The following is a 15396-nucleotide window of genomic DNA, read 5'->3' as shown; positions in this document are numbered from 1 at the left end:
TGGGTGCTATGGACACACACAGAGACAAATACACAAACACCCAGACCCAGAAACAGAAATCTAAATTCATCATTTAGAAATCTGTCTGGCCGGGGATCGAACCCGGGACCCTCTGCGCGTCAGACCGGCATGGTGACCGCTCCGCCACGCGGGTCGTCAAGGAGCTGTGTGTGAAACACATGATGAAACCGGTTCCGTGAGTAACGTGTACGGTTTGTCTAAATATTGTAATAATTTTATGTGCATTATTTTAGCAAGCGTGTGAAAGCAACCGCAAGCTTGGGTACCGCAAGCTTGGGTATGAAAATTGAGGTGGAAGGTTAGCATCGTCCATGTTAACCGTCTACGTAATTAAGACTCATTGGCGCCGAGACTCATTGGCGAACGATTGGCGCTCCGGTATGATCAAACCAATGGTTTTTATATTTTCAATTTTGCTATTTTGAAAGTTGTTAAAGATTATAAGAATCACTAATATGAAAATATTTGGTTATGCGCGAAAAATTTAACAATCACACTCGTAGGTACCGACATTTTTTTAGAAATGTTTTGGGTTTTTAAAATCTTCGAGTAATTTCAACTATGCTTTTCACAGTTTCGTTGCTTATATCAACTCTTTAAGAGTCGATGCTTGCTTATGCTAAATAAGTAAATTAATAACGATCATATTGTTTTAAATGATTGCGCTGCAAAAAATATTTTACGATTGTGAATACAAGTTCTGATATCTACCCTTTTGTATGTACCTATTCGTTGTAATGCATTTAACATTCTTAATAAACTCCCAGTCTTAAAACTAGTCACAATGAAGATTATTATTGAAGTAAAAGGTTTGATAAATCAGGTAGCATACTTTTTGCCATCGCAATTCCATGGCCCGTGAATTTCGTAAGGTTTATTTCTAGTTTCACCTGGAACACCGTGATAGTGAGATATGTATTGTGCTCATTGAAAGGTGTACTCTCAACCAGCGCTTGTCATTTTTAGTAGGATGCTATCTAATAATATTTACCTAGCGCTTGTTCCCAGAATCTGTAACTAAAATGAAAGCTGCTTATTGGGGGTTTTGTAACAACACTTGACTTGTGATGGCCGTAGACGTGGACCAAAATTGAATGAAAATGTAACATTTAGATTCTGGTGGTGAGTCAGTAAGTTGTTTATCGGTAAGCGACTTTGTGCTCTTACAAATTTGTGTATTTAAAGTTATTGATAAAGGTTACAATTTGCGAAGGATACATTAAGGTAAAGCTGAAGAAAAGGAGTTTGGTAAAGTTCGCATCACCCCAAATGGTGTATTGGACTAGGCAAAAAAAAAAAGGTGAATTAACGTAAGTTATAACTTATTAATAAACATTTACGAGTAGTCTTCTGTGTTTTTTACATTGTTTTGTGGCATAATGTGTAACTATTACTTGCTATTCACTTTAAAAATTGTAGAAGTAAAGAGAATCGAAGCTTAGCTGACTGTAGAAAAAAAAAACAGTTACTATAATGGTGCAAAGCTGTAAGCATTTTGATCGGTCAAATGAGTTTAAAGGTTTAATTTAATAAAGACAATTCATCAGCCTCGCTCGGAGTCGATCAAGTATTTTTAATAATAACTTAAAGTTTGAACTTGTTTTACAGTAGTTTAAATTGTTATTGGATCTTCTTTCTTATTTTGTGTCATAGTAAATAATACCTTTCGAGAAGACGTACATCACGATCCTAGACTTTACGTGTGAAATTATATTATGTTGGTACCTTTAGTGAATACTTTAACAGTGGTAAGTCAACTATACCATCATGTAATCTAGCTAACAATCTAAACGTTTTAATTATTCATTGACATAAGGAGTTTATTGTTATTTTATTTAGTTTTGTAACTGTGCAGATGACGACATTACGTCTAGATATACGGCTGTAGATATAACAAATTCAGAATATTCACGCACGCAATATTTATATTATACAAAACAATTCGGCGTGTTTTTCTCCTATTCATAATTTTGTCGTCGTTACACTCAAGCAGATAAAGGTTATAAAGGTGGTAGAAACTTTTATGGTCCGGCAATACCAATACCATACAGCAGTGTTAGGCTCTGCTGTGTTGAAGATATTGATGGGCCTCAGTAGCCACTTACCATCAGGTGGACTGCATGCTTGTCTGCTACTTCTAAAATTTGGTTTAAAGTTTTTGTGTGTGAGCGAATATTATGTATAAATCAATCCGGGACGAAATAACGATATTTGTAGGTATACTTATTATTCTTGCAAATGGTTAATTACAATAACTTTTGGAAGTTATTCAAAATTTCTGGTGATAACAGATACTGTAACGTATGTGTTATATTAAATTGAAATAGGTAATTCTATTATTATCAGATATTGTATTGGAACTCGCGGTTCATACCAGAAGATATTCGTTATTATTTTGTGTTCATACTATTTCGACCGCTGTTTGTTATTCTACGAATTAAAATGTATATCTTTGCAGATTTATAAGTCAAAGTCAGGTTCGGACGAGCAATTATATACCTACTGCAAGTTCTGATAGAATTCGAAAAATCGAATACTGCAAAAAGAAAAAGAGACAAGAGTACATACAATACTGTCAAATTGGACTCTGCAATGTGTGATCATTATTGTGTGGTAAAGACTTTGTTTGCAGCAATGCCTAACGCACAAACGAAGGTAATTGTAATAATCAAGGTAAAAGTAAAATGATATTAGGTAAATAAGATAATGAAGGTAGGATGACTCCAATAACTTTTTACGTTTAATGACCTGGTTTTCGTTGTAATGTAACTGTGGACTTCAGAATGTTATTTCGTTGGCATTTGACGTCATCACATGAACGGTACGAACTATAGCTCATGTTATGGTAAGGCAATAGTCTTTTAATTATTTTATTGAGAATAACGACCACGGAGTACTTGCTGCTCTGATATTTTCTTTACTGTATGTAAAGTTGACATTAAAACTGTTTTGAACGTGACAATTCACTTATTATTATTTTCACACATTTGTGTTTTAGACATCAGGTTTTTCGGTTTGAAATTAACTTTTACTTTCTTATTTTTATGCTTGTTACAGCCTATTTGTTTACAGTTCTAAATAAGAAAAGCACTCGTGCATGGTTTCGAGCAGGTCTCGAATAGTTTCGTATAAAATTCTGTCATAGTCAAATGAGTTGACTTAAAAGGCATTAATGATTTTCAAGAAATCCTGTCTGAGATAGTCAGGCACATTTACAACAAATTGTGAGTACGGCGTTTTATCATAAGATACCTTAGCTTAGTGGTTGAAACTCTGCCTCTCGATCGAGGGGTACGAGATTCAAAGCACACCTCTGACTTATAAAAAAAAAAAAAAAGTTATGTACGAATTAAGACATTAATTATTGGACATTAAAGGAAGACATCGTGAAGAACTACACATCGGGGATCTTACAGGAAATATATTCTCAAGGGTATCTGGAGTCTACCCAGTGTACGTTTGTACGACGCAGAAGACTATGCCATAGATTTAAGCGAGCCAAACGAAAAGATCTGTAGATTTTACTCTCAAACCATGAACGAAACGCGGAGCTCTCTCGTTATTTCGTATATAATTATTGATTATACATATAATGTTATATGTTTTCAGACTACGAGAACATGTGATATGGAAAGTAAACTATTTGAACATGTCAGATGACTGTGAACCCTGTGAAGCAATGACAGTATCGACAGTCAAAAATCTGGTAAAAACTTTGTGTTTCTCTTGAGTACCTGCGAACTTTGGAACGGTATGTGGATTGTAAGTTCTGTGTTATCGGGATTGTCTTGCATATCGATGATTGTCTGGCCAACAGTCACGTTTATGTTTGATAATAACCCGAGAGCCATGTGATTTGGCAATTCTTTTCAGGAAATAATCAATTATGTACGTACGTTATGTGACTTAACGAATGTTTTTGATGTCATGTGAATTGACATCAGCCATGTGATTTGGCAATTCTTTTCAGATAATAATCAATTATGTACGTAAGCTATGTGACTTAGCGAATTTATGATGTCATGTGACTTGACATTAGCCATGTGATTTGGCAATTCTTTTCAGGAAATAATCAATTATGTACGTACGCTATGTGACTTAGCGAATTTATGATGTCATGTGACTTGACATTAGCCATGTGATTTGGCAATTCTTTTCAGGAAATAATTAATTATGTACGTACGCTATGTGACTTAGCGAATTTATGATGTCATGTGACTTGACATCAGCCATGTGATTTGGCAATTCTTTAGCGAATTTATGATGTCATGTGACTTGACATCAGCCATGTGATTTGGCAATTCTTTTCAGATAATAATCAATTATGTACGTAAGCTATGTGACTTAGCGAATTTATGATGTCATGTGACTTGACATCAGCCATGTGATTTGGCAATTCTTTTCAGATAATAATCAATTATGTACGTAAGCTATGTGACTTAGCGAATTTATGATGTCATGTGACTTGACATCAGCCATGTGATTTGGCAGTTCTTTTCATGTGACACGACCATTTATTTACACTATTAGACACCGGTTATGGGGTTAACCAATTAAAGTTACGTGTTTTGTGTACCATGAGATTTGGCTTCTGTGGTTAAAATTGAGACTATATTATCCGCGAATCTAAAGTAGTTTATCCACTTCTTTAATATTATTGAATTGATATTTTTTTAAACTTTTGTTCGCGAGCCGTAACGGCTGCTCGTCAGAATGGCCGTGTGGGAGAATGCTTAATTTCATATATAAATATTCCGTTTTTAAAGTCACAATATATTGATTTCGAACTACCGCTCCGTATTAACAATTGGCTACCTGTATCATGGTATAAAAAAGGGGCGCGCAACTGTCAACAGATCAGAAGTTGTCCAATAGTGGGCACGGCACGGTGGTGCTCTGAACTGTTTGGTGTTTTGCTTGGGTGTTATTGTTACTATGGTGGCATTAACGCTTATTCATTTAATTATTTTAACTATATTTTTATAAATATTGGTTAAATTAGTTGAATCGAAATACCATTGTAGATCTACCTACCGGCGCGCCCACATACAATAGAATGAAACCCATTGGAAAAGGAGGGGAATATGATCAAAATGAAAGGAAAAATAAATTACGGTCGATCCGAGTTCGGGAAGTGGGAGGGGGTGAGTTTTTAAGGGTAAAAAATGGTTTACCTTGATTTCCGGCTAAACTACACGTCCTATGCGAAAAAGTTAAATGGCAAAGTTGTAGGTAATAAAAAGATCTACAACTTTTGTATTTGCAATTTTTTCACATAACCTCAAAATTTGGGTGAAAAATTCAAAAAACCTAGTTTTTGGTTTTTTATTTATATCTTTTTCAAATTTTTTTTTTTTTATACGAAATTTGGTGAAAACTTGCCTTATTATGTCCCAAATACACTGTAATTTATTTGATTAAAAATATTTATTTTTTCGCCTTATTTTCACTTAATATCAAAAAAGCATCCTAATTTTCAATCGAAAATTCTGACGTCAAAATATCAGCTTTTTTCAAAAAGTTTGGGGGCTTTTTGTTCGTTGAAATATCTACTTTCTGATGGTGTAAAAAAAAATATACATAACTATAGGAAATGTTCTCAGAAAATGCAAAAAATTGAAAAAAAACCAATTGTATTTATTGTCGATTCTCTTCTTGCTAGACTCCACTATAACGATTCAAAGCTGATTTTTTTATTTCATACACTTGCTTGTCATCTGACTTATTGCAGATTATACAAACAGATCCATCCATACTGATAATCTGAAAAGACAAAATAAAATTAATAATGCCTTCAAAGTTTTATCATGAGTATAACTAAATTTGTTTGTATAAAATAAACGAAATTACTATTTTTTATTTTTGTACTAAAATATCATTCAATTTTAATTTTTTAGGTTATGTTATGTTAAACATACTATTTATGAGAGAAAATATTACTATTTTTATTTTAAAGTTGATTAATATAGATTAAAATACAGATTGTATTTACCTTGCTATGTAGATTCCAAACGATTTTTTGAATAAAGTAAATTTCTCACAATTCAATTAGAGTAACTGAGCCTGCACGTGTATTTTTAAAAACGATGTTGTACACTGCTCTGTATCTCGAATACTGGCTAACGGTTTTTACAGCTGCTACGAAATAGCAGGTATGTAGTAAGGCCCAGACCCTCCTAGGTCCGTCCCCACTTCTCTATGAAATAACTTACAATGGGCTAAAATTTACCGAAGGTCACTCAGGTATATAAATTATCTTAAAACAGCAGTAAATAGACATCTACAAATATTATTTAAATAAGATTCTACAACTTTTTCAAAATATTGTAGATGTCTTATTAAATATTAACTTTATTAACGTACTTGTTTGTTAATTATTGAAGTATATTTTAATTTGCAACTTTTTCATTTATCAATAAAACATAAATCTTACGTTTTTTGAGTAATTAAAGTGTAAATTTTAATAAATACCTCAAAATTGTACATAATGATATAATTTTTTTTTTCGATTTTGGGTTTTTTTCAATTTTTTGCATTTTCTGAGAACATTTCCTATAGTTATGTATATTTTTTTTTACACCATCAGAAAGTAGATATTTCAACGAACAAAAAGCCCCCAAACTTTTTGAAAAAAGCTGATATTTTGACGTCAGAATTTTCGATTGAAAATTAGGATGCTTTTTTGATATTAAGTGAAAATAAGGCGAAAAAATAAATATTTTTAATCAAATAAATTACAGTGTATTTGGGACATAATAAGGCAAGTTTTCACCAAATTTCGTATAAAAAAAAAAAAATTTGAAAAAGATATAAATAAAAAACCAAAAACTAGGTTTTTTGAATTTTTCACCCAAATTTTGAGGTTATGTGAAAAAATTGCAAATACAAAAGTTGTAGATCTTTTTATTACCTACAACTTTGCCATTTAACTTTTTCGCATAGGACGTGTAGATTAGCCGGAAATCAAGATATACCATTTTTTACCCTTAAAAGCTTACCCCCTCCCACTTCCCGAACTCGGATCGACCGTAATTTATTTTTCCTTTTATTTTGATCATATTCCCCTCCTTTTCCAATGGGTTTCATTCTATTGTAATTTTTTTTCATTTTTTACCATTTTTAAAGGCTTCGGCACTGGTCTAACACTGTTGCGCAGTATTTTTTAACCTTCACTCCGCTGTTTCTAACATGCATTTTATTAGATTACCAATAACAAATCCAAACAAAATATTTTTTATTTTTAATTGAGTATCGTTAAAATACATATTGAAATACCTACCTAGAGCCGTGCTTTATTTTACATTTAGTTCGATTTTTGTTTACCTTTTTCCTTTTTAATGAAATTTCATGATATTTTGTGATCCTCTTGAGACTCCAAGAGGTAGCAACTTGAATGTTGAAAAACACTGCTGTTAAGAGTAAATGTTTTCACGGATATAACTACGCACTTACATAACATGGCATACCTAACAAACAACGGTCACAGTAAAATTGAAAATGTTAAGTCGTATTTCACGCATTCCATTCCACATTATTCATTGCGCACTATACTGTATTTTTTAAGATTGTAGCCGCAAACGATCTTAGAGTCCAACGATGGTCAGTGGTCTGCCTCCCACTGACATCTGTGACCAACTATGTGACTATGTAGAACAGGGGTCTACTCCTGTGAACTAAGATAGTTGTTTGAATACCGTTTTACTGAAAAGACAAACTGATTTATGCTAGAATTGACGGCGAATGATGACTTACCTCTGAAAGTAGACTAGTGAGAATCTGAAGAGGAGCCCTGGTAACGCTTTCATCTTGCAAGGGCGTTGTCATCGCGAAATCCACCATGTTCTATAAAAGATAAGATATTAGTAGGTAATTTTATTTAAAAAGTATATTAATTATTAAATGTTAGTAAACAGTTAAAAATAATTTGTGTTATTAACGTATTATTTTAAAGAGTAAAGAATAGAGACGTAAGAACAGTCATTTAACAAATCGTCTTTCTGGGAATTTTGTAAAGTTTTCCATTAGTTTACTGGTCGTAATCGGTTGAATTGTTTAAAATTGTAAAATGTAATCTAAGCTACAGAAATCAAAATTTATAAATTTATTCAGAAACTTTTTTACAAATTTTGGACTATGAGGAACAAACGCGGATGAAGCCACAGATAACGTAGTTTTGCATACCCTTCACCCATTTTAAATATGAGTACCTATAAAGGTGATGGCTTATGATACCAGGATTGATTCATCGATAAATGGATAAAACAGCAATTGCTTGACGTCAGCAAATAGTTGCAATCACGCCAAATCGAAATTTATTTATCGATGAATATACCTGTTATCGACGGTTGCTTTGGTCGATTTTATCAATGGTATGTATCTTCGCGGACAACGGATAGATATTTCGATAAATCTTTAATAAATAAAACAGTTATATTATTGTATATTTGTACACATCTGTCTTCGTTTTTCGAAAATATTTGGTCTCATGGGATTAAAAAAAAAAGTGTGTGTGTCAGCTACGACGCACGATTGGAGTTTACTCCTTACGAATGATAATTATGATATATATCGAATAGACAAAAGGGTAGGTAAATGAACGCATCTGCTAAAATGATAAGAGAAACAAACATATATCTGTAATTATTCGGATTATTTATATTACTTCAATTATGCGTATTACATAAAGTATGTTACAAAATAATATAAAATAGCGCCATCTAGTGGCAAGTTTTATAAATTGTAAGTTTGCAAGTTTATCAATCTATGTATTTTGGTTCCAAATATTATAATGGTAACTTAATATAATTGTTTATATTAAAGTAAATTTTAATATAATATAATTATTTATATTTAAAACAATGTTAAACGTTTTATAACTTAAAACTTAATAATTATAATTTCTTTACCATCTATAAAATATCCTTGTTGCAATTTACGGATGAAATTTATATGAGACTCAATAAACATGTTATTATATGTAATTTGGATTGTTTCTGAATGTTTTATAATTCTAGACTTCATTTAAAACGTATTGCTAATTTTATATAACTTATTTTGAACATAATTCATTAGCAATAATTCTGTAATACATATTAAATAATACTGTTTTGATTTTGCCCGTTTATCGTTGATAGATGGTGCTGATCAATAATGCATCCATTTTTATAAGTTAAATTAATATATCAGTAACTTACAAAAGCCTCTTTATGTTAAAAACTTATTTTGCTAATATTATATCTTATTCAATTGCTTACTGATTTTATATGTTACTCTTCTTTAAAAACGTTCATAAAAGATTGTTAATCATATTATGGCGCGAATGTTCATATTTTTCACAGTGTTTATAAATGATCAAACCTATAACTTAATTTATGCAAAAATGTAAACAAATTAGTTAATGACGTTTTAATATTTTATATATTGCTAATTATTTTTATTGTAATAATTACTTTAATATGGGATTTGAACTTACTGTATTTTAAATTAATAAAAGCACTCTTGATTCATATTTTGGTTACCGTTACGCCTCAACTTTTCGTGTTACACTTGATTTTACTCCTCATAAAATTTCCGTACCGGGCCTTATAACTCAAATCGTTTCTTAAGGAGTAAACTCCAATTATACAAATAGGAATACGATAAAAGTAATTAAAATACTTCGATGAGGAAATTCAATCACGGTGTCACAAGTTCTCCGCGCTCTTAGGCCTAAATCCAATTTTTGACTGCCTTTTATGGATACTTTGTAATGAAACCTTTGCGACCTGACGAGAGGCCAGAAATCATATAAGTAAATATGATGTAAATTAATTATCAATTCTACCATTTTTAAGTCATTTGTATCTTGTTCTAATACCTATTCTGAAGTCACACAGAACTATACATTATGGTAAGTAGTATCTGTATAGTATAGTAGTTAGGAACTCGTGCGATTTCATTGGAACCCCGATAGTAGATATAACATCCGATAAGATAATACGCATCATGTGATATTGTTTACTTTCCGTACTCACCTTTAATTCCTTCATGACAAGTTCTTTTCTGACAGACTTCGTCAAAAAGTTGCGGTATCTTATCATGTTTCTCTGAAAGGCGAAGAATATTACGATTTATTATATTTATTAGTCATTAGAATACTTAAATAATGTTAGTAGTAGTAGTAGTTTCAAGGGATTTGTACTTACTCGCCACACAATAGAATAGTACCATTGGTCCCTTGTGTACGCGTCATTTGCCTGAAATTGAAATGATTTATTTAGTTACAATAAGATTAAGTATTTATTTGTATACGAGTACTAGTAAAGTGCTGTAAGTACAAGTAAAATGCTGGTACTCTAATACGAGCATTAAAAAATAAATAAAAATAGTCCATATAAGAATAATATTTGATGTTTTACCGCTTATTTGATATTAAACTGTGTATCTTAAGATGAACGTTAAATCTGTGGATTTAGTATTGTAAATAATTAAGACCGTTAACACATAGCTTTCCTGAACGTTAATCTTCAAAGAGCATACCGCATATTTAAAGGAGATGTTTCAAAATGTATGGGCTTCCGGCCACCTTTTGTACACTATACTAAAAATTAAGAAAACTTGCAAAGAACAATTCGTAGGGGTTCATTTTCTTCAAATCATGTTCGTTTAATTGTTAAAAAACAATAATTTACACTTAAACTTGCAACACAACAGCGGAAAATCATCATGGCGGTAGTGATTACCGTAATAATGTCATCTGTCATTCTATTTTAACTTACTATATACATTATATACCTTTTAATATATTTTTTACGCGAATAGGCGTAGATATATAAATATTGTATTGTATGTATTGAGAAACAATGCCTATATTTGATAAACATTAATTATATTTACGTTCATAAATCTTGACTTAAAACAAACATACCAAAATATGTACTTCTATACCAATTTATTTTAGTTAAAACATTTAAGTGTGTAAATAAAACAACTTTAAGTACATATTTGATCATATTTTACTTATTCTTCACTTAGATACATTATTTATTCATTTTAAATATCTTCCCTTATCAATATTTTCATCCAATCATGTGGCAGGTTCTGTAATATCCTGTGACGAGCTCAGCCCAAACATCAAATAATGGTCATAATGTGAGCGCAACTACCTACGAGTACGGTTCGTTGCCCAGCGATGCAGTTGCAATAATAACTGATTATTTTGTCATCCCAAAAATGTCCTTGTCTTGCTATTGTAATTATCTATAAAAGAGAAATGTAAAAAGATTAGCTTCTCTAGTTTAAAATTATTAACGATTATTTCACGATTAATACAACTAACTGATATATATTTTTACCTGATGATATTGAATCCTTGTCAACAGTAACACAATCCACAGCGATCGCACGAAAATCACAAGAGTCCATAAAACATAAGCTGGGTAAACAAGTAAGGTAGAATCACTCCATAATCGTAAGCAGCACAGAGCAGAAACATATTCAGGATTAAAATGGAATCTACTCATCAGTACCTACATATTTATTCAACGTGTACATTGGAGTCCACTATTATAATATGTATATATCCACTTTTACACATATCAAATTGACGACTTCTTCTTTTTTAATTTGACATGTCACTTACATCTATAAAACCAGATACTATTTAAAAGGTGGATTTGTTATTATTATTATAAATAATTAATTAAATTAAGAAATAATGACGAGATACCCAAAACAAAAGCCAGGTTGTAAAGTACTAAGGTAACAATAACTTTACGACAAAAACAACGAAGTACAGAATTACTGACATCCAAAGAGTATAGTAACCTATGTGTTGGGTACACATAGGTGCCCTGACCGACATCGACAGTTTTGAAAACTTGACATTTAGTAGAGTGCCTTAAGCATCTAGAATTGAAAAAGCTCGGAATCCAATTACTGTCAACGAATTATTATGAGACCTGTTGGATTTTATTGTTGATAAGGTATATTAAAATGTTTACCAATTAAAAATCGTTGCTTTTTATTTAATAATAAAATAAATAAATTAAGGCATATAATATAAGACATTACGAGCATAACTAAGTAATGTAGTGTCAAAATCGTGTTATAAATACATTTCTATCATATACTCGTAATATTAAAAAGTAATAGTATGAAACAATAAGTGTAACAAAAAAAGTTTATAAAACATATTTATTTAGTTCGCCTCTCATACATGCTTAAAAATGATTAAACTTCAATTATTCCGTTTTCGTCACTTTCTTCTACTTCACTTATTTTTAAGACAGGAGATGCATTAAAACAACTATCACCATTGCACTGTGAACACGCTGAAGTGCAGTATAAGCCACTTTTTCGACATCCGCAAGCATTACCACATCCTTTTTTACAATTACAAAATAGCATTTTAAGAAAATTATCTGGAGCTGGGGATTGTTTCATCAGTATTGGTTCAAGTTTATCAGAAACGTACCTCCAACCCCAATTTTCAACAGAAATATTATTACCTAACCATATCTGCACTTGTAAATATACTCTTTTCAAATGTTCAAACGCTGCATCAGACGTAGGTGGTTGAGATGCCAATTGAACACCCGTTTTTTTGGCTGTGCCCTTTAGAAAAGAATTAAACCTCAATATATTCAAATCTTTTGCTTTTTTTGAATCTCAATATATTTTTTATTAATATATTTCTGTCTGCATATTGCATGAGCATATACAAACTGAGATTCTAAAAATCTAATTAAGCCATCTTGTCGCTCATTTGAAGCAGCTCTCAAAGTTGCGACTCCTCTGGTAATTTTTATTACATCTCCTAAATCTGTGCTACAGCCTGAACCAGAACCCAATTTATCACAAATAATACAAACGATTGTATCATCATTTTCATTGTGAGTTGAATCTTCCATGGTTCATTTAAATTCTGCAATACAGAAAAATGTATGTTTCAACAAAAAGTTCCTAAAAATACTCTTAATAATTGGAAGATAAAACATAATTTCACATAATTAGTAATTTCCTTTCTTAAATCATTAATAGAATTAAAAAATATTAATCAAAGAAATCTATGGTGATGAATTACCTACTGAAACGCAGAGATCTTTTGTTTTTAAACAAATACTTTACAAAGCAATAATTTTTTTGATATTGTAATGTTTTTATTTAACAAAAATGTATCGAAACGTCTTGAAAAAATAATTATTAAATTGAGAAATATGCACAGCAGAAAGAACACAACAGTACCGAAACACGTTTTTCAATCGACTAACCGTACCGAGCAGCTGCCGCTGCCCTTCCCCTTCACCTTTTTTCTACCTGCTCCTTGCTTTTACGGCCCTTTTTGACTATCTGGTATCTATGAAAGATGTTTTCTAAAATGTATTTTACTTAAATTATGAATATTTTATAAAAATATTTTGATTTAAAATGGAAAAATTGACAATTTCTTGAAATTAGTGTCAAATTAAGAAAAACAAAAAAGCAACGAAAAAAAATTGGTAAACTTTTTAGTAATTTATGTATAAAACATAATGCAGAAGGTCTCACATTAATACATTGACAGTAATTGGAGTCCGAGGTCAAACTCCCCAAGCACTCTACTAATTAACAGTATTCCGCCATATTTAATATTTCAATGAGGAATGCTTATTTTAAATATTTTTAAACAGGAATACTTTAGATTATCAAAATATATGTGTATTTTTCTTCAATTATACAAATTATTCGTGTTTTTTAGATATAGTGTACATGAGATGGCCGAAAATGAAACATCTCCTTTAATAAATTTTAATATATACCACAGATAAGGGCTTTAAGCAAATCGGACTAGTAGAAAAGGAAAGGATCGATAGCGACTACGATAAATAACACGGACACCCGTACTTGCATTACAGGGACGTCTTACCCCCCGGGCGCACATACATTGCGGCAATGTCAACATAAGGGCGGTGGGCAGGAAATTCGGTACCCGTAATTCGTAGGGTACCCTCTTTGCCCGGGCAGATTCTCAGGTGGTCAAATGGACACCCGTACAAAAATGCCATTGCCCTGCCTAGAATCGAGCGTGCCCGTTGCGCAACGTAACTAACGTATCGATTGCTATATGTCAGCGCATCAACCATGAGAGCTTCGAAGAATAAAGGAGTAAGTAGTATAATATAAAGAAGGCCGGTGTTTTCATACCATTTCATAAATGGTACATTAATAATTCATAATGAAAGAACTGAATTATCGTTTGGTTACTAAAAAAATAAATAATGAATACAGAAGTTAAGTTTTTTTTTTAAACTGTAGTTTTAGCTATAGCAACTTTTATAAAAAATACACATTAATTCAAATAAATAAACAAAAAACATATAATAACATTGAATAGATACCATCTTTTTGCACTTTTATTAGGATATTAGGTACTTACATTTTATATATTATAAGTTATTTATATAATATATTTACATTACAAGGAAGAATCTTGTACTTTTCTCGTACCTGCAAGAGTAGAGATCCGTGAGGCATAACGATCCGTAAACAATATTTCCTGGCTGGGTCCCAGCGGGATATGCAGTATATTTCTTGCATGCAGCTGTAGGACAGAGGGCGCTCCAAGAAACCCGAAGGCTAGGAAAAAATAAAAATATTAAATGACAGTATGTATTTAAGAACGGAATTTTGACTGGATGTTTCGTTAAACTTATCATGAATTAATTGTGGCGCCAATATTTAATAAAACTATCAAAGAATAGTATTATTTTAAATAATCTTAAATAATAAAAACACCAATTATTATTTTACTTCAAAACCAAATGAAATAAAACTAAGTTGTATACCTATATTTTAATATTGATACTAAGTTGTACTATATTTTAATATTGGTACTAAGTTGTATACCTATATTTTATTGATAAAATTTAATTAATCGTGATTTCCAAGATAAGCAGAATACCATTTGTCCAATTTTATAACATCTTCGTGCTTTGCTTTTAGAATAATCCCTAAATAAACCGTAAACCGGGTCCAGACAAAAGGACTATTGTAGTTATGTATGAACTCTAGCCGGCCCTACGCTATCCATAGTCCACACAATTGTGTTGCGGCATCGCGGGCTCCGGAGCAATGCCCCTGCGGGCCACCACGAGGTTAGCCGTGACGTCAGAGCAGCATCTCGAGCTAGTACGTACCGCGTACGTTACCTCAGCTTGTCAACCTTCTCTCTCGGACTCGACTCCCCTCCCTACGTTTAAATATCTACGTCAGAAATGTTATATCACTTCGCAATGTAATTGAGATATCTACAACGACTACAGTTATTTACTCGGAAGCAATTTTATTGTTTCGAAGACACGATTTTTCCTTAACTATTCATTGTTAATCTGTAACTGTTCGTTGCACGGTTTCCTA

The 15396-nt window shown here is 31.7% G+C and overlaps 1 protein-coding gene across 1 annotated transcript in view; it reads right to left on the bottom strand.

Annotated features, from left to right (window-relative positions):
• LOC140752723 (C-Maf-inducing protein) overlaps positions 1-15396 on the bottom strand; it is a 46929-nt gene that overhangs the window by 11773 nt on the left and 19760 nt on the right. Inside the window, exons 3-6 of the mRNA XM_073087056.1 lie at positions 14488-14616; positions 10206-10256; positions 10035-10106; positions 7774-7863 (exon numbers count right to left, since the gene is read on the bottom strand). Of these exons, the coding sequence (XP_072943157.1) occupies positions 7774-7863; positions 10035-10106; positions 10206-10256; positions 14488-14616 (342 nt within the window). The remainder of the gene's footprint in view (positions 1-7773; positions 7864-10034; positions 10107-10205; positions 10257-14487; positions 14617-15396) is intronic.

The sequence above is a fragment of the Epargyreus clarus genome, unplaced genomic scaffold (assembly GCF_041222505.1).
Source record: "Epargyreus clarus isolate Ecla_fem2 unplaced genomic scaffold, WU_Ecla_fem_2.2 ptg000003l, whole genome shotgun sequence".
Classification (NCBI taxonomy): domain Eukaryota; kingdom Metazoa; phylum Arthropoda; class Insecta; order Lepidoptera; family Hesperiidae; genus Epargyreus; species Epargyreus clarus.
The sequence above is the reverse complement of the archived record's forward strand: the minus strand, read 5'-3'. Positions and strand labels throughout refer to the sequence as shown.